This window comes from Stegodyphus dumicola, chromosome 4 (assembly GCF_044657685.1).
Source record: "Stegodyphus dumicola isolate Sdum_Otavi_A_Nest chromosome 4, ASM4465768v1".
NCBI classification, from domain to species: domain Eukaryota; kingdom Metazoa; phylum Arthropoda; class Arachnida; order Araneae; family Eresidae; genus Stegodyphus; species Stegodyphus dumicola.
Genome location: NC_140771.1, coordinates 49551645 through 49575672, shown reverse-complemented (window position 1 = coordinate 49575672; position 24028 = coordinate 49551645). Strand labels below are relative to the sequence as shown.

Below are 24028 nucleotides of genomic sequence, written 5' to 3'. Positions count from 1 at the left end.
ATGGTAGAAAACCAAACTTAAGTCACTTACGAGTATTTGGCTGTAAAGCATTTTATTATGTGAACAAACAAAAACGGCGAAAATTCAACAACAAAGCTGAAGAAGGAATATTCATAGGATACGATTTACGAAGTAAGGGATACAGGATTTATGTAGGTGGAAGGAAAATAATAGTAAGTAGAACTGTTAAATTTTCAGAAAACGTGTCTTTATCTGACAAACATACTGAAAATAATGCTGCAGATTTAGAATTAATTCACTTCAATAACTCACAAGAAGATGAAAAAAATAATGAAGAAACATCTCTTGACGATGATTTTACAGAAGATTCAGAAAGTTCTGAAAAGTTAATTAAATGTGAAGAAAACGTAGAAAGAAGGGTTTCTAGCAGATCAACCGAAGGGGTCCCACCGGAAAGATTCTCTTATAAAGCAGAAGACGAAGAATCAATCTTACCTAAAAATAAAGATTCAGAAAGCTTTGAAGAAATTCTAAACTTACCAAAACCCGAACAAGAAGCTTGGATCAAGGCTATGCAAGAAGAAATACATTCTCTAAAAGAAAATGAAACCTATACACTTACAGAATTACCATCAGGAAAACATGCAGTAGGCAGCAAATGGGTGTTTAAGACAAAATATGATGAAACTGTTAAAAATATAAAATACAAAGCACGCTTAGTAGCTAAAGGATTTACTCAAAAATACGGCAGTGATTATGATGAAACGTTTTCACCAGTAGTGAAACACACTACGATAAGAGTTTTCTTAGCATGGGCAGCGTATAATAATGCCAAGGTACATCAACTAGATGTTAAAACAGCTTTTTTGTATGACAACTTAAATGAAGAAATATATATGGAACAACCAGAAGGATTCGTGGTTCCGGAAGAAAGACATAAAGTTTGTAAATTACAGAAGTCGATTTATGGTCTCAAACAAGCAGCTAGGTGCTGGAATGCAGAAATTGAAAATACATTGAAGAATCTTGGGCTCAGTCAAAGCAAAGCAGATCCATGTCTTTTCACAAAAGTGGTTCATGATAAAAGAATTAATTTAATAGTGTATGTTGATGACATCCTAATAAGTTCTACAGAAGGACTAATTCTTCAAGCAATTAATGATTTAAAGAAACGTTACCAAATAACGCATCTTGGTGAAGCTAAATATTTCATAGGCATGGAAATAAATCGCAAGGAAGATGGAAGTTATCTCTTATCACAGAAAAATAAAATAAATCAACTTGTCAAGCAATTTCAACTTGAAGAAGCGAAACCCGCTAGCACACCAATGGAAACAAACTATTATAACCTAAACAAAGAAGGAAATCTCTTATCTTCAAATGATAAATTTCGCCAAGCTATTGGAAGTCTTTTGTATATATCGTCTATCACAAGACCAGATATCACAGCTTCAGCTCGCGTACTCAGCAGAAGGTGTAATAATCCACATCAAAAGGACTGGAATGCTGTTAAAAGAATCATTAGATACTTAAACATGACAAAGAATCTATCCTTACAAATTTCGTCGAGTGAAGAACCTAATATTACAGTTTATTCAAATGCTGATTGGGGACAAGATATTGAAGATAGAAAATCTACATTAGGAAGTGTTATTTTATTAGGAAAAAACTGTATTTCATGGTTTTCAAGAAAACAAACTTGTGTTTCTTTATCCTTAGCAGAAGCTGAATGATATTATGACTAAACCAATTCCTAAAGCTAAATTTCAGTTTTGCAGGAATGAATTGCAATTGATATGAGTTTCATTAGCAAAACAGGGGCAATGTTAGCATAAATTTAGGTATTTTGTATAATGAAATTCAAAAGGCATACGAAACAAACGTGCGCCAAGATATATATTGGCAAGAGAAAGTAAAGTTCGCTTGCAATGTAGTATATTTGACTTTCTCCTTAGCTACGTGGTGTATATCACAGCCAAAGGACTAAATGAGTTAGTGCTTTCAGGTACTGTGTCGAAGTATGTTCGTGTTTCTTTTTTTTATTACCTAAATAGGTAAGCCTGATGATATTTAGAACTGGTGATGATTCTATGTAAGTTATTCTTTTCAATACTTCAAGTTTTAATGTCTGTAAAGATTATTACTTTTTATTATGCTTAAATTAAGCAAAATTATCCTATTTTATTAAATAAAGATTTCGTAGTTAATTTTTTGACTTATGATTGTTTAATGAAAACTGCGCGTGAGGAAACTTTCTCATTACGCCTTCAGTGCTAATGCACATACCAACAGCAACTCTCAGTAACCTTAACGTATGCAGGGGAACTGCACAATAGCAAGCAGCAGCACTTGAAGCAGAGCTGAATACGTGGATTTTAGACCACAGAAAAGCGGGACTTTCAGTCTCTACAAGAATGATTATTCATCAAGCGAAAGTGACAGACAGAGAGATTGCCGATTTTACTGCATCAACATCAAGGTGTTCAAGATTCATGAAGAGAAACCAGCTATGTATGCGGACTAAAACAAAATTATAGCAAAAGATGCCAGACGAATATGAAGAAAAAAGTATTGAATTTCATCGATTCGTCATAAATGCACGAAAACGAGAAAATTTTGAACTGGCACAAATAGGAAACATGGACAAGGTTCCTCTGACTTTTGATGTGCCCTCAAACAAAACTGTAGATTCCAAAGGTAAAAAAAGTGTTACTGTTAAAACTTCAGGGCACCAAAAAAATCACAGCATGTTTATTTTATCTTGCTGTGCTGATGGAACAGAATCCAAGGAAAAATTACCTAAAGGAGTGTTTATACATGTCCATGCAAAAGCCCGGATGTATGGAGGAGGAATGAAGGTATGGATAGATAAAATTTGGTTGAGGCACCCTGGTAGACTGTTGAAGGAACCTTTACTGCTAGTATGGGATCAGTTTCATTCTCACAGAACAGAAGATGTTAAAAATAAACTCAAAGAATTGAAAACTCTGTTAGCTGTAATTCCAGAAGGCCTAACTAGTCAGCTTCAACCTTTAAGGCTCGTCAACTCGAAGCGATTTTCTCATAGAGCAACAATTTTAAGGATCTGCGCATGCGTCAAAAATCGGTCATGTTCTCTGCCGCAATTTCAAAACTGGTGTTCACTGCTCACTAGTGTACAATAAAATCGGAGTCTCTAGCCAATAAGATTGCTTTGAGTGATCACGTGTTTTTCTCCTCATTTGGAATAATAAACATGGCTGTATTTCGTTGGAGCGAAACTCAAATTTTTGAACTAATAGATTTCTATAGAGAAAATGTTGTGTTGTGGGACACAAGTAATGGAAATTTTAAAATAAAAAATTAAGGGATTCTCTTATTTTGGTAAGCTTTGTTTTCCCCATTATTTTATATATTCAAATATTTTCTATTTGGGGTGAAAATTATTTTAACCCCAAGAAAAGTTCTCAAAACTATTAATGATATCATGTCATGGGTACTAGATGAAAATATTCAGAAACTACTTGAAACTGTAGTCACACTTATTGAAAAAATTCAGAAAGCAAAATCTCTAGTCGAGAAATTACAGGCCGATTTAAAGCAGTGCAGAGATTCATTGACTTCGCCGAAAATGGGAGTTAATCAGGTGACGAAGTATATAGCTTTTCTGACATCTCCTACACGAGCGATCATAGCCCAGTGGTAAGGAGCAGAGCAGGCTTTCTTCGTACATCGAGATCGTGGGTTCGATCCCCCACCTTAATTTTGGACTTTGTGTGCCTGGAAGAACTTTTTAATTTAGTTTCTCCATCACTAAATTCGAACTGCATGACTTAAAAGCCACTTTTTATTTTTTTGCCTTTTTATTTTTCGAATGGTCGTTGGCATGTGTTTTAGGTCTACTGGTCGAAAGAAAGTCAGAAACTCAGTTTTGTGTTAATTGAGTTTTGTGAAAGCAAATTACAGCCCAATTTAATACAATATTGCTAAATTTTATTAGCTGATTAACTGATAGCATCATATGATCATAGTTTTCAGGCTGTATTAGTTACTTAATTATGCTGATATTAGTTTTTTAATGTTCAATAAATATACTACTTAAGACTTTGTGATATTTCTTATTTGAAATTTTTGCACTAAAATTACACTGTTGCTTTGTAATGTAGTAATCTTTATTACTACTTTTTACTTATACTGGTTTGATATTCGTGACATTATTGTCTATTTATTCATTAATAAAGGTTTTGATTTGAAGCACAGTAGTTATTTATTTTTTCTGAAACATGGTTATTTTATTATTTCAAGATTTAAGTGCACAAATAGGAGTGCTAGAAAATGAAATTTAAAAATAAATAAATAAAATAAAAAAAAGGAGTAATCTGTGTACTCAGTACACAGAAGAAAAGCATATTTTTTTTTTTTAAATTTTGCTGCAAACTAAATTTAGCAAAAAATCAGAATCACGGGGCATAATCTGTAAATACTTTCCGAATAGTACCGTGTCTTCAATATGCAACTCCCGGAGCAGGGTATTACAAAGGCACCATGAATTTCTTGTTGTTTAACCCAATTTCCAAACAATTTTCTTTTTTTTTTTTCCTTCTGTAGCAGTAGCTAAGTTCAAAATTGTAGCTGTATCTATAGTAGAAATTTAAAATAGTCATCCATTATTTCGACTATTTGACAACACCGTAAGCTTTGTTTACAAATCATAGACAGTGTGACGCTATAGAGGGTGAAAACACTTCCTTTCACAGTGATTGGCTGAGTGAATTCCTGTACTATCGAGAAAATCGTTCCATGTGGCAGGCGAGCTATCTCAGATATTGTCCGCCAGCGAAGTTGGCCGAGAAAATCGCTACATGTAGACAGGCCTTTAGATGTCTGCATTAATAAACCACAAGAGATTTATGAAGGAGAAGTGGAACAGTTAGATGCAGTCTTCAGATTTTGAGGTTGCACCATCAGGAAGAAGGAAAAGGCCTAGCAGTTCACAAGTTTGTGAATGGTTCAAAGCTTCATGGGTTTCTGTGAAAACAGAGACAGTAGTTAAATCACTTACGAAATGGGGCATTACTAATGCACTGGTACAGAGAGCAATTTGTTGTATGAGGACTCAGAGTCTGATTTAGAAGAGGTTTCAAGTGACTCTTCATTGAGCTCGGGAGATGAGTGTCTGAGTTTTCAGGAAAAAGATTAAAAGGTGTTCTTTCCCAGATAGATTAGGTATTTGCAGAAAGTATTACTTTGTATTTGTATTGCTTTATATTTAAAATATTATAAATTCATTATGATGATCAATAATAAAGTTTTATCCTTCAAAATGTGTATAAAAAGGGGGTTTATCAGTGGAAATTATTACGAGTAATAGAAATGGATGGACTAGGGGAAATAATGAAACATTTTGTAGGATTCCAACACCAGAAAGTTATATGTCTTCTGTATATTTGAAAAATGAAGAAAGCTATCATATAATTATACAGAAATATTTAATGTTTTTAGTACGATGTATCATGAATTAAATGCATTTTAAATCAATTGGATTAAAAATAAAGAAAAAAAATATTCTTAAGAACTGTGTATATTGCTTTTAAATAGCTTACCTTGCTAATCAATAACAGATTAGATTTTAAAGATACCTTACATTTTTCCAAATTGCAAGATGTAAGATTCACTTTTCATTGAATGAAATACTGGATGAGTTGAATTCATGGAATGAAAAGTGAAACGAGTTTGCAATGAACACTATGAAGTCATAATTCGAGACTGATAGCCCTTTTGGATTTAAAAGAAAAAGTTTGAAAATAATATGCATTGGTTCATTGGTATTAGTTTATGCAAAATTCAATAAAATGAGAATGAATTTATTTTGCAACACAAAGGTAAAAATTTCTATCTCTCATGAGATAAATGAAAAATAAATAATGAACTGCATCTGGTAACATTTTACTACAACACAATTAATTAGCAGTCACATGCAGAAAGTAAAATATGCTCATGATAAGCAATATGCTGTTTTAAAATTTTGAGTTCATCTGCAGAAAACTGTCACAGAAGTGTATTATATGTTTCAATAGGAGTAGATGAAGATATTCTACCATAATCAACATTTCAGTCCTTTAAACACTGGTGGAGCAGTGTGTAAAGATGAATATTTGAATTTTGTTCACAAAGCAAGGATGGTTTCAGCACTTCAGCTATTACTGTGAACAAGATTATAATAAATATAGCAACAACAGTTGTCTATGAATATTGATGCATAACACTGCCTGAACTAGTGAAGATTTCTTATGGTAGTATATACAGAATCCTGAAGCAGATTTAAAACGAGATGACAGTGCATGCATTTCCATTAATTGAAATATAGATTTAACCTTACAAATCTCTGTTTTACATGACTTGTCGTACTCTTCAGATAGATAGTAGATAGTACTTGTGTTGCGGTCCACTATTTTTCTTTGTTACAGCTATGAAATAAATATATGTCTTTCTTATTTAAAATCCCCCCCATTTCACGTTTGGATTACTTTTCAAGAATTAAGGAATTTGGTTATTATTACAATATCTAAGTTAAAATAACATTTCAAATAACGATTATTGGGGATTTTAAGGCAATAAAAATTTTAAATTAGGTTAAAAAGCAACCTAATGTGGCATATTTTAAAATTAAACTCTATTGACTTCGAGGACAGCAAAAGGTCCCTCTTTCTTAGGGAATTTAATCCACTATTTTTAAATACATTTTTTCCTTTGCATGTTATAATAATTGAAACAAAATTTCTCTGCTACAGTAAAAATTCCTAAATGCAAGTATTTAAAATGACAGACATACTGATAAGAGATGAGACAGACATACTGATCACATTATGAACAAATTTTTATCAAAGAATAATTTATTGAATTTGACATTTTTCTTAGTAAATTTTAACTGTTAGATTATATTATTACACCATGTTATCAGTTTGAAAAGCAAGTTATATGTCAGATTTTGGTTGACACAAAATAATAAATAGATTTTTGGAAAGTGAGGTATATCAGTATTTATAAATATGATTAACTGGAACAGAAAATTTACTATTACATCCACACTCTAAAATTAAATGTGTTGTTTTGATTATTTTACAATATTTAAGACATGGCTTTAAATGCAAAATTGTGTACATGAGTTAGTTAAAAAAAAAAAAAAATCAAAGACTAAACGTCATGAAAAAATTTCAAAAACAATACAATTTAATTTAAAAAATTTAATTCAAAAACAATACATCCTTTTCACTCATGATAAATAAATTTTACAGACTTCTTCATCCAAAATTAAATTTGACTTAACCTAAACTAGTTTGACCTCCTTAGAAATTCTTCAGCAACAGTTTTTTCAAGTTTTAATATCAAATTCTAACCAGTTGAGATCCCTTCAGAAAGTTTGATAATGCAATTAATTGAATTGTGAATTAATAGAATAGAATAGAACAATTAATAGAAAAGTATAAAACATCATTTAAACTTAATTAAAAATTTTGGTACTTCCTGACTATCTGCAGAGCAATGAAAATTGAGAATTTTGAGATTTTGTGAATTGCGAAAATGTTTGTTTGGTTAGTTTATGGTTCATATCTACTGTTCTATTCACAAATAGTAATCAAAAGTAAAAACAGGCATTCTATAAGAAACAGGAAATTTTAGGAGACAAAAAAACAACAATAATAAAAAAAATCTGTGGGGCTGATGTTGACATATTTTTCAGCCAGTAAAATGCTATTCAGAAATAAAGATTAATTTTTTTTCCCAATGGCAGGCACAAATAAAGGTTAAATATAAAGCATGTAAATACATGTGTGTGGTGTGTATATTCATGCTTGCTATTATCATGCATATATGCTTGCAAGTTTAGCAAATGTTGAAGCTGTGAGTGCAGATGATCAGAAAGTACTAAAATTTTTCGTGTATAAGAAGAAATTACCTTGATAATAATAACTCAGTTTTTTAGCATTTATATTTATAATAGTGCATTAGAAATAAACAGCAACATATATACCGGGTGGTTATAATTAAACTTCACCTATAAAAGGCATCCTACAGCATAAGCGCGTGAACAGAATGCACGAAATTTTATATATGAGCTTATACATGAGATGCACTCACGGAATTTAAAAAAAAAAAAAAATTTAGCTCCAAAATGTCCAGCAGAGGGCACCTTTTCGGGAAAACATGAAATTTAACACAATAAACGACCAAACTGGAATACAGAAACAATATTAACATTTATTGACTAGATTCTGAGCACCTTGTCATCGAACCACATTAAGTAAAGGGAAAAACAAAAACAGTTCAGTTTGCAGAAACAAGAACAGATTAGAATGAACTTGGGCAAGAGGAGCAGTTCTTAATTGTTTCCAAGATGATGTAGGGAAAGGTGCTCCATGTGACCACCCTCATTCACCTGCAAAATTTCAAGTCGATGAACAGTGTGTTCAACTGAGGGTCATAACTGATCAGTTGTGAGGCTTCTCACATGAAGCGTTATGAAGTCATTAAACGTTGCAACACCTCCATGATACACCAGACTTTTTAAATAGCCCCATAACCAGAAATCAGAGTTAGATCCAGCGAATGTGGTGGCCATAGATTAGAAAAGGAGCGACTAATAACACGTTCCTCTGTGAAGTGTTAGAGGAATAGTGACTTCACAGACCCATGGATATGTGTAGGCTCACTATCCTGCATGAAAATGGTCGATGTAAAGACCTGCCTTTGCTGTAATTGCAGCACAACAAACATCTGCAACATATCATGGTACCGACGGGCCATAACGAAACATGTGACAGGCCCACTTTCACCGATTTCCTCAAAGAAGAATAGTCCAAGGATGAATGTCGCCGTGAATCCACACCAGACATTGACCTTTAGAGCAGAATTTCAGTGTGGATCCACGGATTTTCCTTAGCCCAAATCCGGCAATTCTGTGTGTTTACTGTCCTATTGAAGTAAAAATGAGCCTCGTCACTCCACAGAATATTAAAAAGCCATGCCAGATCAACAGTCATTCTGTTGAGAAAACTGACTGCAAATGAGAGATGTTGTGGCTTGTCCATATCGAGCAGCTCCTGGGTGTGGCAGATCTTGTATGGGAAGTAGTGTGTTATGTTTCTGAGTACTTTTCGGACGGTGCTGTAAGAATAGCCTGTCTGTCGAGAAACTGCACGCACACTACTGCCCCGAAACTCTGATACCTGTGACTTGTATCAACAGCTGTTTTGATGGCATCAACAAGTACCCGTGTAACATGTTTATGGCCTCTTCCAGGTTGAACTCCTAATTTCCCCATCTCTTCAAATCTCTTAATCATGGCCCAGATACTTTTAGTAGACATTGGTCCATGCCGTAAGTTCTTTCTACGACGAAATTCAGGAGTGCAGCAGAAGCATTTCCCTTGTTTTTGTAAAACAGCTTCACCAATAATGCATGTTCAACTAAAGAGACTGTCATTAGTACAACCAAAAACATCAACTTAAACATGACAAGTCTGTAAACGTTTTATACACTAACTTATTTTACATAAAGATTCCTCTTCTTCCCAAGCATGCCAGTCTCGACATTTTTCTCCTGCAACTGACCGGTTTTGCATTTTATTACTCATAATTCTTGTTCTGGATTGTTAATATTGTTTCTATACAAAATTCATATATGAATTTATATTTAGTCTCATATACAAAATTTCATTGCATTCCATTCACCTGTTTGCGCTGTATGATGCCTTTTATAGGGAATAATTATAACAACCCGGTTATATTCTTATCAGATGGTTTATGTCAACTTAAACAAAACTGTCAGTAAAATTTGGTAGTAATAATTCTGGATATTTGGCAACTTTCAAGATTCAACAAAATTTATCAATAATTATATAATAATGACAATAATATAGTAACAGGAACTTAATATTAAACTGCATATGACTATAAAATAAACCCGTATATAAATAATGGTGCACTGGTTTCTAAAACAATGCGCAGGTATATAAAAATACATGTATTATGGTAGCCAGAGGTTCCCAAACCTTTTCAGTATGCAGCGCACTTAGAGTTTTTTTAAATTTTTTTCATGGCTCAGAAATAAAAACAACATTTTAGTGGAAAATATAGTAATTTTAATTGATCAAAAACATAAAAATAAAAGAAACCTTCAGTAACAAATAATAAACTCATTGTGACAGGTGAGCTTCTTAATACCTGTACAGTTTTTCAAATCGCAGAAAACGACTTGAGACAGCTATTCTCATTTTTTGCTTTATGTTGATTTTTGAACCATATTTGGATTTTATTTGAGTGACAGCTGAAAACCAAGTTTCGCACAGATGGGATGCCGCAAAGGGAGTGAGGATCCTTAGAGCTTTAGAAGAAGTTAGATATTAAATTTTGATTGAAATTGAAAACTTTTAAAACTCCAAAACTTTTGATTGAAATCCGAAACTAATTATAGTCTTTTCATCTTGCGAACGAAAAGGATCTTGGATCAACATAAATTTCTCTACGTTATCTTCCACAAAGTAATTTTGCAAACCAGTTAATGAGCTTTAAAAGGCATTCCAAGAAAAGGGACAGTAAATCCTATAGAACAAGAACTTTGTTAGAAGTTGTGTATTGGTACAATGTAGTTATCCTAAGTGCCAGCTTTTTCCTAAACCTAATCTTTTCTACAAGTTTCAAGATGTGCATACATTGCCCTGTAGTGACATAGTCAAGAACTTTAGTTTGTCAAAAATGCCGCCGTAATGTGATAGTGTCAGCAGAAAGTCTGATTTGAAAAAATTCTTAGCAATCGCATGACCTTCCTCTTGTAGAAAAGTGTGAAATTCTTGATGCCGTCTGAAGGCACGAGACTGGGCGTTATCAGGCAAAAGCTACAGTGAAGTGCAATAGTATAGCATAGCCGTGTATTGAGTTTCCATATCCTTGCATAGGTTTTTGAAAAAAAAAAAAAAAAATTGCTTACAGCGGTTTAGTTTTTATGTATTTCCCTAAGTCTAAGACACATTGTATTGCCATACTCAACTGAGGACTAAACAACTTCTATGCAAAACGCTCCCAGTCAGTAATGCAGTGAGTCCACACAGCATGCGGTGTTTCACTGCAAATAAATGCCTGTAATCCCACATAGCAACATTACAATGATTGAGCACCATCAGTACATACACAGATGCACTTTTTCCAACCTAAATCATTTTTCATTATAGCTTTATCGAGCATTTTGAATAAGTCTCAAGCCTTTGCACTTCAGATATGCTCTTACAGAACAGAGGATCTTCAACATTATCATCCAGGAAGCATACATAATGCACAAGATTTGCATCTTTATTACTGTCAGTAGCCTCATCTAATTACGAACCGAGTTCATTTTCTCTATCAAATGATCACTGAGATTCTGAGCTACACATTGAATTCTTCGACATATGAGCTATACATTGAATTCTCATAGTTCTGTTGCATACAAGTGCCTTAGAAATGAGTTCTGTACCATAATATTAACTATGGCAGTAGCAGCTCTTCTGCGATAGTGTGCGGTTTTTTGCACTTAATCATTCTGTGAGCTATCTTGATAGATGCTAGCTGTGATTTACTTGGAACTGACACTTGTTTCGTGAACACACTGGTTTGCTTTTGTAAATCTTGCAACTTCCTACGAAACAAAATGCGAGATTTGTCGACCAAGTAATGGTGAATTGCCTCAAGATGTCCCTTTAGCTTACTTGAGTGCATACATCTGTCATCATTGTATTTCATCGTTGTTTACATCTGCTGAAATAAAGCAAAATCAAAGTAACTTTCCTTGTAGTTATGACGTTTTCGCTTTTTTTATTCTATGCCAGTTTCAAAGCCTTGTCACTCAAACTTGAACTATTGTTACTATCTGTTTTCTTGTTTAATAAAAAACTTTTTATTCTGTCAAATATCAGTATGGATTCAACTGATATTTCGAATCATACTGATATTTGACATACTGAATCGTTCTTTATTGCAATATTTCATCGAGATCACGACTTTTTTTTCATAGACGAATAAGATTGTACGACCTTCCCCATCTGTTCCTGAGTTTGATACTGATGGTCGCAAGTGAGAAAACAAAGCATCAACAGACGCCACTGCTGTGAATCGAAAACTGCAGTCTTGTGACAAAAGTAATAGCTTCAAAACTATATGAGAATAATAGAGTACAATCTGACGAAACAACATAAAATTATTGAAAACTGAAAGAACTAAATGACAGAAGAAAATAGCGCTTAAAAAAACGGCATGTTAAAAATATAATTTTATATTTTAAATATAATATTAATGAAAGTATAATTAATAAAAAATATGGCCAAGCTTTCAACGAAAATCTTCTTGCGGCACACACTTTGGAAACCCCTGGTAGCTATTCAATTTCTTCAGCTTTGCTAATATTTTCATGTTCATTTTAGATAACTAAAGTATTTAAAAAAACAATAAAAGTGCTAAGAATATTTATAAGCAAACTTAAAAAAAGTTTTAAGCTTTTGATTGAATGACCATATTTTGTCTTCAGTCACAAGTTGAAGCTTAAAATGATATGCAATTTTAAAAGTGTTTAATATTTGTTTAAATATTAAAGAGTTTAAGAAAAACTTCTAATCCCGCATGTTTTAAAATTGAGCTATAAACTAGTTTAAAATACTGTTTCAACCATGCATATTTTTAACAAAATTATATAAACTCTTATTTTTATATAATTATTCAAGCTATTTAGTGTAAATTTATTGCTTCAAAAAATTAATAAGCAATCTGATCATGCATAATATTTGGTGTGTGGTATAAACTACATAAAAAAATTTCAGCCACACAGTTCATTTATACTGATAATCCTAGTGCTTAAAATTGGATTTTGCACAATGTTTTTTTTTAATTAATTTTTTTTTGGGGGGGAAGTGCTAGATATTAAAGACAAGACTTTTTTAGTCTTGTCTTTAATTAGACTAGATATTAAAGTATTAAATATTTGTCTTTAATTAGACTAGATATTAAAGACAAGACTAGATATTAAAGACAAGACTAGTTTTTTTTCACATTTTATGCAATACATACTAAACTGAAACCATAAAACAAAAATGCACAAAACGTTCTTTTTATTTATTTATTTGTTTTTAAATAGCTTCAGAATGAGAAAAAAATTAGATTGTAAAGTTTTTCCATGAAATACTTTATATGAAATGCACTTTACATGATATATAACTTCCATCCATTTATTATGTTAAAGCAGCTAGAGAGAAGGTTTTAAGATAAAGCTTGTTACTTATGCTTCAGTAGCATAAGTAACAAGCTTTATCTTAAAACCTCCAGATTTTTTAATCATGTCCTGAATGATCTATTCAAAATTTAATTCTACACCTTTTGGAATGTGATAAAAACTTTAAAAAGTATCTCAAAAGCTGTTGAGATAAAGTGTTCAAACCAAAAGAAATAAAACAAAAACTATATTGCTGTAAATGTATCTGAGTTAGAAGAACACTTTGCAATGGAAGATAATATTGAAAGTGCTGGTTTTATCAACATATAGATACAATGGCCAAAAGGCAAGAAAAAAATTCTTCATAAATAAGATAATAAGGAATTTGCATTTGGCACATGCGAAACACGTGGTAAGCAAGCATTTATCATATTTGGCATAGTGTAATACTTGCAGAACAAGATGAATTAGTACATTTAGATAAGATGAGATGAGTTATCATGTAAGAAAAGGCTCTACGAAAAGAAATTCTTTTACTTGACGATTAAAAACAAAAGTTAGGGGATATTTTACTGCATTTGGTGTTGGGGAAAAAAAAAAAAAAAAAAAAAAAAAAAACTGCATTTAAGTTCTACAATGAAAATGATTCAAAATATAGAGTTTTAAATGTTCTATTGCCCTGAAGTGATCAACGTTTCTCAGCATTCTCCAAGCTCAAACACTATCAAACATGTAAAGAATTAACTGGAAAACAGAAGAAGAAAATATAATAGTATTTCTTAAAATGCCAAACTGAAAATAATTATGACGAAGAGATGAAATAAAATAGCCTGATAGTACATGAAAACATTTGTGAATTTATGACAAAATGTGTGTGAAATATAATTTAATTAAAGAACACTATAATAATATAAATATTAAATGTTCTCTTGTTTGCAAATTTTGTTAAATGTCAATTGTGTGTTTTTATGTATACAAGCACTTAACCTTTTATTTATTCATATGCTACTTTTGAGACTTTCATTTATAAATCTTCTGGTAATTTCAAAATAAATTCATTCTCATTCTTCTCAGTTTAACTAGACTGGAGAAATTTATTTTTTCTTACCCTCCTACTTGCAGTGCATTATAAATATTTGAAAGAGAAACAATTTTTAGTTCAACCACGTCATTAGACAGTGAATGTCTGTTTATGTTACAAATTCTGCAAAGCATCTGTATAGCAACATTATGAAAGCAATGTACATGATAGTGGTGAAGACTTAATAATGGAACAATAATGGTATGTTTTAATGAAGTGATGGTAAGAGATTCACACAGCACTTCGGGGGGGGATGCATTGAATCTGAACAATGTAGTGAATGAACCTTAACAGAAAATACTGACAGCAGCAAAAGGGAAAATTTTAGAAATAAAGGAGTTTTAGATAAAAGTAAGGAGGCCCATCATGCAGCAGCACCAAAGTCCAGGGTTCGATCCCCGGGCTGGGCAAGGTCGACTCAGCCTTTCATCCCTTGGGTCGATAAAATGAGTACGAAGTTCGCTTGAGGACTAAACACTGGGGTTTCTGCGACAAGCTGACCACTTGTTCAGGGCATATGTTTATGCACCCCAGGGCCCACAGTCAAGAAAGCAGGTTTCGGGGCACTGTTGTTGGCTTTGGCTCACTAGGGCTGTTGCACCACTAAATTTAGTTTAATTTAGGTAAAAATAAAGATACATATGAAAACAGCACTATAGAGGGTGTAAAAACACTATTTTTAAAAAGAAGACTTTGAGAGCTAGAAGAAGAAGAATTATTTTATGTATGGCAGCTATTACACCATACATCATAGCTAGAGAGAAATGTAGAAGGAAAGGCTTATATTAAAGATATCATTAAAATCCAGACCTGTACAAGATAATATGAAATGTCAGCTACAAAATCCTTGATAATCTCGTGAATTGTATTCCATAGTAACTTCTAATCACAATAAACCAGAGAATTTGTATCAGTTTATGATGATTTATTACTTAAAAAATATATAATGGGCTTTTTATGTGATAGGATGACAAAATTACAGTGTAAGGAAGCCAACATGCATGTAATGTTCTAATCTTAAATTTAACAACTGTATATGAAACAGAGATTTAGTAGATTTTAGAGGTGCAGTAGTTAAAATTTTCAACCATTTTTATGTTTTTACTTTAGAAATGATTTATTGATCTATCTATTTCCGAAACATGTTTAACAAATAACAAATGCTTCAAAAAGTATTGTACTGTTACTATTTAGCAATGGTCTTGCAATTGTTTTTTTTTTTTTTTTTTTTTTTTTTTTTTTTTTTTTTTTTTTGTAGTACTTGCAAATTTGCATCTCTTTACTGTGTCAGTGAAAAAGAATACATGCATAAGTTCAGTTTTTAGTCAGCTGTAAAAAAATCTTGGTAGTACTTCTGTTTTATGATGTATGAAAAGTTTCATTACCTTCTGTGCAACAAAAGTTAATGATCAGTTAAAAGTTAATGCGAGTTCTTTTGCAACACTTTCTAGACAAATTATATTTAAAAACATTCTCAATTTAAAAAAAAAATGCTTTTTTGTAACATGTAGTTGGGGGAAAATAAATAATAATATATATGAATAAAATTTGAAGTCCTAACCTAGGTGTTTTTTCTGCATAAAATTTCAAAAAACAAGTGTCTGAAAACAAATGGGAACAATTATGCACTCGGTAAAAATAAACAGCATAGATAAAATTGGCAAAGCAGTTTAAATAATAATAATAATAAAACTGAGTAAACTTATGACACTGTATTTCACTTGTTTAATATACACTTGGATAACAGCTCAAATCATGTATTTGAAAACATGTAATTGGGATATACACATAATTCACTTCCCATTCAGAATATTTAAAGTATAAAGCAAGATGAAAAAAGTTAAGTGTCAGTATACAGTTTTTAAAGAATTATGCAATGTTTATAACAGAATGTTAACTCACTTAAATATAAAGCTGAAGATTGATAACACATTTAACTGTCAAAATTAAATATAAACAACAGTGGTTATGTTGTACCAGTTATGTTGTAAATTCAAAAAGCAAGAAAGTAAACATGCAAGTATTACAACAGAACTCAGTTCATATGCAACAAAATATCCATAGAACATCTAATCTGTATAGCATAGCCATCTTTACTTTTCAAATCAGACCTTCAACGGGAGAATGATGGTTATTTTAGGAACTAGCAGTTTGCTCGGACAGAATGTGCAATGCCATGAAAGAATATGGTTCTACAGAAGTTTTTACATTATTTCATAATAAACTATTTATTTCATAACTTTTTCTTTATCTCATAAAATAATTAATGGGATGATAGTTAAATAATGAGGAATTCATTAAAATGTAAGATTTTGCTGGTACAACATAATCACTAATGACAACCACTAATATTTTTGAACATATAAATGATTTTTGGAATCTTAGAGTAATCGTAAATAAATGTATAGAACATCACCTCTCAAATGATCACTTCTGAAAGTGACCAACATCTCTGAGATTGTAAGTAAATATGAATAATAATATTTCCATAACACGATAATTTCTACTGAAAACCAAAACTTCTGGAATCGTGGATTGTCATCAGAGAGAATTCTTAGTGCAAAATTATTGCACAGCTGTAATTCATTACCATTAACAGTGTATGCTATTGAAAAGTATTTTTTGCCCTGTAATTTAAAAAAAAAAAAAAAAAAAAACACACCTTTTTTTAAAATTTGCCTACATTTATATGAACATTTGTAATCTGTAAGTAATTATACAAGCAATTTAAACATATTTTTATAAAAAATATGTGCTAGTTAGAACATAGTAAATGCACTAGAAACTGGTAATGCTTATATATATTTTTTAAAATGCCTGAAAAAATAGTTAAAATTTATATCAAAATAACAAGAATAACCTGAATATCAATATTTTTATTGTAGCATTTAGGAACAACTCTTAGCAAAATATGTAGGAAAATGCAAATAATTTGCATGCTTTTAGATGTGCAATGTCAAAAAACTAAAATTTTTAGATTTGAGAACAAATATTCTCAGAATGTTTGACAATGGAAGTCCTCCAGAAAATGCAGTATGAATATCCTCAGGATGTGAAATTGGGGAAGTCCTGAGGACATCTGATAATCAACATCTTCAGGACATCCTCACATATCCTGGGACATAGTGACTTAAACGAGACATCCTCAGAATGTTAAATTATAATGTCCTCAGGAGATCTGAGAATCAACATACTCAGGATATCCTAAGTATGCCTCAGGATATTGCGACTAAATAGGACATCCTGAGAATATTCTGTGCTATGAAAGTCAGAACATTCTTAGGATATTTTTGTGCTATGTGGCTAAGGTTTATGGTAAAAAAATCGTGTTTCTTAATTTAATGCTGTCAAATGAAAATTTTGAAAATTCATTAATTATAAAATTAGGGATATAAAAATTGTTAGTATTGAGATAAATTTCCAATATATGCGTTGGCAGTGAAAAGGTTTTCAAACAGAAGCTTTGTAAATCATTTATGATGAAAAAAGCTTTATTCAATAGTTTAAAAGTGTTCTACATTTGCATTGTTATGATATGAAATTGGATTCATTATATTATATTCTGATTAAAAAATTTTTGTCATATTCTTTGATTTAAAAAATTTAATTTTATCTGCTACTGTACTTCTTTTCTATAATTTATTCTAATAATCTTTGAAAACTTCTGTTACTGTACATGCTTTAAGGACAAAATGTTCTTTAAGAGACAAGCTTGTTTTAAAATTTTATATTAAACCTTATATAGTTTTCACACCTTTAAAGTTAGATGCCATCTCCACATTAAATTCAAAAATATGATTTAAAATTTATTCCAGACCTCTTAGAAAATGTATAGTAAGTTAAATAGCAAACAATAAAAAATATACAGTTTTTTATCGGTGAGAGAGTTTGTGTATCACAAATATACCTTTATTTTACAACAGATTTTCCTAAAGAATCATTTAGATGTTTAAATTCATTTTTGAAATAGTAGTAGCTTTATGCTTAAAGGGAAAATATACAAAAGGGAAAGGAAGGTGGAATATGAATATTTATTCATACTGTAAGGAATTAAATATTTCATTGATATTATACAATGATTTATATTAAAAACCAAATAAACACCAAATATATGTACATTTAAAATAAAAAGAGTTAATCTGTTTTTATGCTTATTTAATCTTTTGTAAGATACTTTACTATTACATTGATTTCGGTTTTTTTTTTTTTTTTTTTTTTTTTTTTTGCAAATGCTGTTAATGTAAAATGTTATTTTTTATTAAATGATTAGTCTTATTGCTTTTCTTTTATTTTTTTCTAAATAAATATATAAGCATATTTTAAAAGTGTCTGAATATTTTTTATGTGTGCCAGTTAAATTTTTTTATGCAATGTACCTATATCTTAGCCCTAAAATAATTTCATAATGGTTTTATGTATTTAACAGCTGTAATGACTAGGCGCTTAAAAATCAGCAGTTTGAAAAAATATGAAAAATTTAGAGAAAAAAATATTTAAATATATTTTTCATTACATTGATACACAGCAGTGATTAATTAAATATTTTTATATTATTTACACTGATATATCAAAGGCTCACCAACGGCCTAAGCGTTAAAGTCACTGAACACTGGTAGTTTGAATCCTGGTGAATTCGCTCACTGTATGGGCATTTTCATGGTTTTCTCCATTTGTAATATGTGTATGAACCAGTTTTCCTTAGAAAGTCTTCCACAAAGGCATCTCCTCCCTTAGGCAGTTAGCTCTCCTGTGCTTTGCTGTGATCAACTAAACCAAACTATTATATCGAATGTGTTTATACCATTTTATACATGTTCTAATTTAACCCTAATAGTTATCATCAAGTCAAATTATAAAATTTTATTTTGACATGCATTAGTTCTTAGGAATTATTTTTACAGTAAATTTCTTTTGACAGTGTATTGGATCAGCAACCCAAGCAGCGTGTTACTTTCCATGGAGGTAGCTGTTTAGATAACTTTGATGGTAAAATGTATGTAGCATCAGCAGATATCATATGTGCTTTGCTTCCAGTTCCATGGGAGAAACAAGTAAATGTTATTTTTTTAATGAATAATTTATTTAAAATTAAATACTTCTTTGTAGAATTTCTTTTTTGATAAAATTATCTTTTATAATTTCATAATATTGTTTTTTTTTTTATTAGGTACAGTCGCTTTTAGCTGATAAGAAGGTGGCTGAAGCTTTGGAACTTGCAAAGTATTCAAATAAATCTGAATTATCAAAAGATCAGTTTAGAAGTGTATGTTGCAGAAATTTTATGTATAATTTGAATATTCTCTTATTAGTCTTCATTACCTATATTTCAGCAAACTATTTAATAGCATTATATTTTTGATTACAAATTATTATAATATCTGGTATTAGCTTATGCAGTTCCCTTTTTAATTTTCAAAATCATTCATAGATATTGAGGCGAATTCATCAACAAGCTGGCTTTATAGAATTTTCATTGTTTCATTTTGATGAAGCTAAAGAACACTTTCTTGAAGGGCAGTTGGATGTGCGTGAGGTAACTAACTAATGCATAATTTTGCAATTTATTTTTCAAAGTATTGTATAACAAAACTATGTTATTGCTGTATTTCTTAGGTATTGTAGTTCTACAAAGAAAATTGAAAAATTTGAGTAGAATTAGTTATGTCTAAACCTGTACAATTTTAAAATAGTGCTGGATAGACCTAGCTGTCATTTAGAGCTTAACACCTTGATTTAAATTAGTCATAACATCAGAAAAATTTTAAGTAACTACAACTTTTTAAAGTGTAGAACTCGTAGATTGCAATAGAAATTATATTAGAGCCCAAACTCTGATATCTCTGTGGGTGATTAAAGGCTGGGTGTGATCAGATGTAAGTAACTGTGTTGAACATTTATACAGAAAGATAATCAAAGTTAGGGATCTTCAACCTGTCATGCCCTAGGGCTACATCAATAAATTCATAAATATTTATGAGTCACACGTCTGTCAAATAAGTAGCATAGGCTGAAAATTTAAAAAAGAGAGGCAGGTTTACAAGACTACAATTAAATTTTAAGGAAGAGAAATGGAATTACTGATTTTTGTCGTATCAAATATTTTGTGCTTTTTGTTCAAAAGAATAAAATTTGTTGGAAGTCAAATCAGTATACTTTTTTATGAAAGAGAATGGAGGTACATAACGATTTTTTTCAGTTTCTCTTGACACTTTTCTCTGCCTCTGAATGGTGATGCAAAAATCAGTGGAAACGCATTGATTTAGATAACTTTAAATGGCAATAACGTGAACTTTAAAACTTGCTTTCTGTTTGTTTGATGCAGCTCGAATGCTGCTGATGAGAGGCTAAGTAGATTCTAGATTAGATCAATTTGTTTGGTATTCTGATAAATTCCCTTTTAAACTAGATTGAATATTAATTTAAATATAAATACAACTGAACTACAGATATAGAAATTTAGCTGTGGCATTTAGACTTTATGTAGAACTTTTTTAGATACGCTATGCCATTATTGTCTATTGAACATTTTGGTGTACTAGCCAGGAATTTGTATTTTCAATTCTTTGGTTCGATGCTTTCTTTATGTTTGGATTTATGTTGGTTCACTTCAAATGAGCTGAAAAAGGCTGCATTTGGATATTATCTATGTGGGTACGTATTTACACTTCTTGTTCTGTTTCATTTGAACTGGCCTAACTGTCAAGGTTTTGATTCTATCAAATAGTTGGATATACACCTGAAGGGTAAGGACATTTATTTTCTTTATGTCAGTGGAACTGAAAAAGGTGAAAAATGTAAGAGCTCAATAACAAAGCATATTAGTAAAATAAATAAGAATATTGAAGGAAATAAGCCTCCGAGTAATGAAAAGGCATTATTAAATCAGTTGAAGCCTAAAATGGAAAATATCAAATTAACTGATAATTCTATATTGAAAGAACTTGTGGAAGTTAATTCTGTAGAAGAGTAGGATTATAATCTATTAGAATACAAAAATAAATTGTTGAAATAGAAGAATTATCAGAAAGTAGTAGAGATAGCAATTCTGATCAAGGAGTAAATGTGTCTATTTCAAATTATCTTCTGATTTGAAGCATGGGAACTTCATTTATAAAATTACCTAAATTGACTACAAATAAGTTTTTTAGTGATTCAAACGATTGGCAGGAATTTTGGAGTCTGTATGAAGCAGCTATGCGTAACAACAACTCATTATCAAAAGTAAATAAATTTAATTACTTAAAGTCGCTATTAGGTATAGTAGTGTATAATACCATTTCCAGACTTTCGCTTACAAATGAGAATTATGAGTCAGCTATAGAATTGTCAACTAGCAGGTTTGGCAGAAAAGATTTAGCAATAAATTCACATGAATAAACTTTAAAACTTTTCCCTGCAGAAATGTAGGGGATTTAAAGAAGCTTAGAAAACTATATGATGAGTGTGAAACTCAGATTTTTAAAGTCAGTGAATGTGATATTAGAAACGTATGGTAGCTTACTTTGACCAATATTGTTAAAATTAATTCCATTGTATATTACATTAGAATATAGTTACAGTAGAAACAGTGACCACATGTTGAATGGTAAAGAATTAATGTAATTTATTCATAAAGAAATCGAAAGCTGGGAAAGAGTTGCGCAGTTGAATAACAGTGAAGAAACAAAAACAAAACATCAAGCGAAATTATTCTTAACTTAAAGCATAAATCAAACAATTGTTTTTACTCTCCACATGATAATGTAAGCAACAAGGTGCAATAAACAGTTTGATAAAAGTTTGCCCAAAACTTATGAATACATTGCTCCAGTCACTAGAATTGCATATATTGCTATGAACTGCACGATTCTCAGCATTATGAAATTAAAACCATGGATGAGAAAAAAGAAATATTTAAAAAAATCAATTTGTTGTTTTTTTATACCTTAAAACCTCAGCATAGAATAAAAGAATGTAAAGAAAGAAAAATGTGGGAAATATGTAATAAAAAAACACAATCGATCTATTTGTTTCCAATTTGAAACAAGATCAAATAAAAGTAAAGTCATATTAGCAATTTTGTTCTGTAAATATGTTCAAATTAGTCAATTAAAAACTGAAACTTCTCAATGTACATTGCTACAAATGTGTACTATAATGATATGCCCATTCTCTGATAAGGGTAATTTAGAACCAGTTCATATTCTATAGGACAATGGTTCAATGAGAATAATTATAATTCTGGACAGAAGCGAGTAAAATACCTGCTGCTCGAAAAGAGAATTTGTTAGTATTTGCCTTTGGGGTTATCCAGGCAAGAGAACAAAATTATAATGTTGTTGAAAGTCAGAATCGAAAACAGAAATCAACCATCCCTAAACATAGAAATTGAAGCTTAGAAACTAAGAAGAACTAACCAAACTATTATTAAAGTAAAACAAAACTAAACTATTAGTTTGATTACAGTTGGCTGATTCTTGTAAATGCAGTGGCAGAAATATTGCTATTCTGACTGGTGCAGATAACTGTCATGAAGTAATAACAGTGTAAGGTCCAACTATGGCCGGTATGAGGTTTTGTATGCAATTAATGGATTCAGATTATTTTTTTCATTTATTCACATGCACAACATAGTTTATACAGTCAAAAGTCTTTAATCCGGAATGATCTATAATCCGGACCTTAAAGCAACAAACTTTCTGCGCATACATAACTGCATAATGCATGTATGCATGTGCATAATACCTTTACGCATGTGCATATGCGTTTACGTATTCGCATAATACGTTAACACATGCGCGTTTAATGTATGACGAACGGTATAAGCTAAGCGAAAATTATCTAATTATCTATTTCAGTTAATGTTGCAGATTGCGTTGTTCCTCAATCTTCTAGTTGGATCCGGCTTATTACTTTTTGCAGACTGTTAGAGCAATTTTATAAAAGTAAGCTTGAACTTTCGATTATGTCAAATAGAATTTCTGATTCTGGAGCTGCAAAGGATCTACAAAGCGAAAGCATGTTTCGATGGATGTCCATCAAACAAAAAGTGGAATACGTAAACACTGCAAAAAATGGGTAAAGGCATATCCTTTGTTTCTCTAACCATTCCAAAATCTAACCGATAAACCAGAATCGCCCGACGCGTCCGGATTAAAGACTTTTGACTGTATATATTTTATACAAATGGAAATACATCAGTTGATCAGTTGAAGTTCCAACGTGTCCGGATTAAAGACTTTTGACTGCATATATTTTATACAAATGGAAATACATCAGTTGATAGAATTCTAAAAATTTATAAAACTACCGCACTGAGCATTCGGCCTTTTCCACTATAAGCCAGTCTCGAACTCACCCTTTTTCATCCTGAAGAGCGCTATTTCTTTTAGGGATTACTATTTTGGAAGACTAGGCACTACAAACAGGTAGACTTAAATGTTTTAAAAATAAAGTTACAGCTTCCGAAATAATTTTTGGATGGTGCCTTTAAGGCCAGAATTAATAAATGGTTCTCAACTCAGTTAAAGCAGTTTGGGGAATTTGAAGTGCTGGCAATTGAACAAGGAAAGAAAAGTAGTAAAACAGATAATTATATTGTGAAGAATTTTAACATAACTGTCAAATTTAAAGAAAAGCGATACAAAGTTAAATTACCTTGGAATGGAAATTCATCTGATTTAAAATCGAATTATGTAAATGCCAAAACTCTCCTCAATAAATTGGTTAAAAGTTAAGAAATGATCCACTGCTTCATCTGCAGTATCAGCCAATTATAGAACAGTATTTAAAAAT

The 24028-nt window shown here is 31.1% G+C and overlaps 1 protein-coding gene across 4 annotated transcripts in view; it reads left to right on the top strand.

Moving 5' to 3' along the window:
- The window catches only part of LOC118198788 (transforming growth factor-beta receptor-associated protein 1-like), a 214021-nt gene that overhangs the window by 55014 nt on the left and 134979 nt on the right, over positions 1-24028 (top strand). For all 4 annotated transcript variants that reach the window (XM_085814824.1, XM_085814826.1, XM_085814825.1 and 1 more), the window contains 3 exons: positions 19173-19305; positions 19422-19517; positions 19683-19787. In XM_085814824.1, the coding sequence (XP_085670950.1) occupies positions 19173-19305; positions 19422-19517; positions 19683-19787 (334 nt within the window). The remainder of the gene's footprint in view (positions 1-19172; positions 19306-19421; positions 19518-19682; positions 19788-24028) is intronic.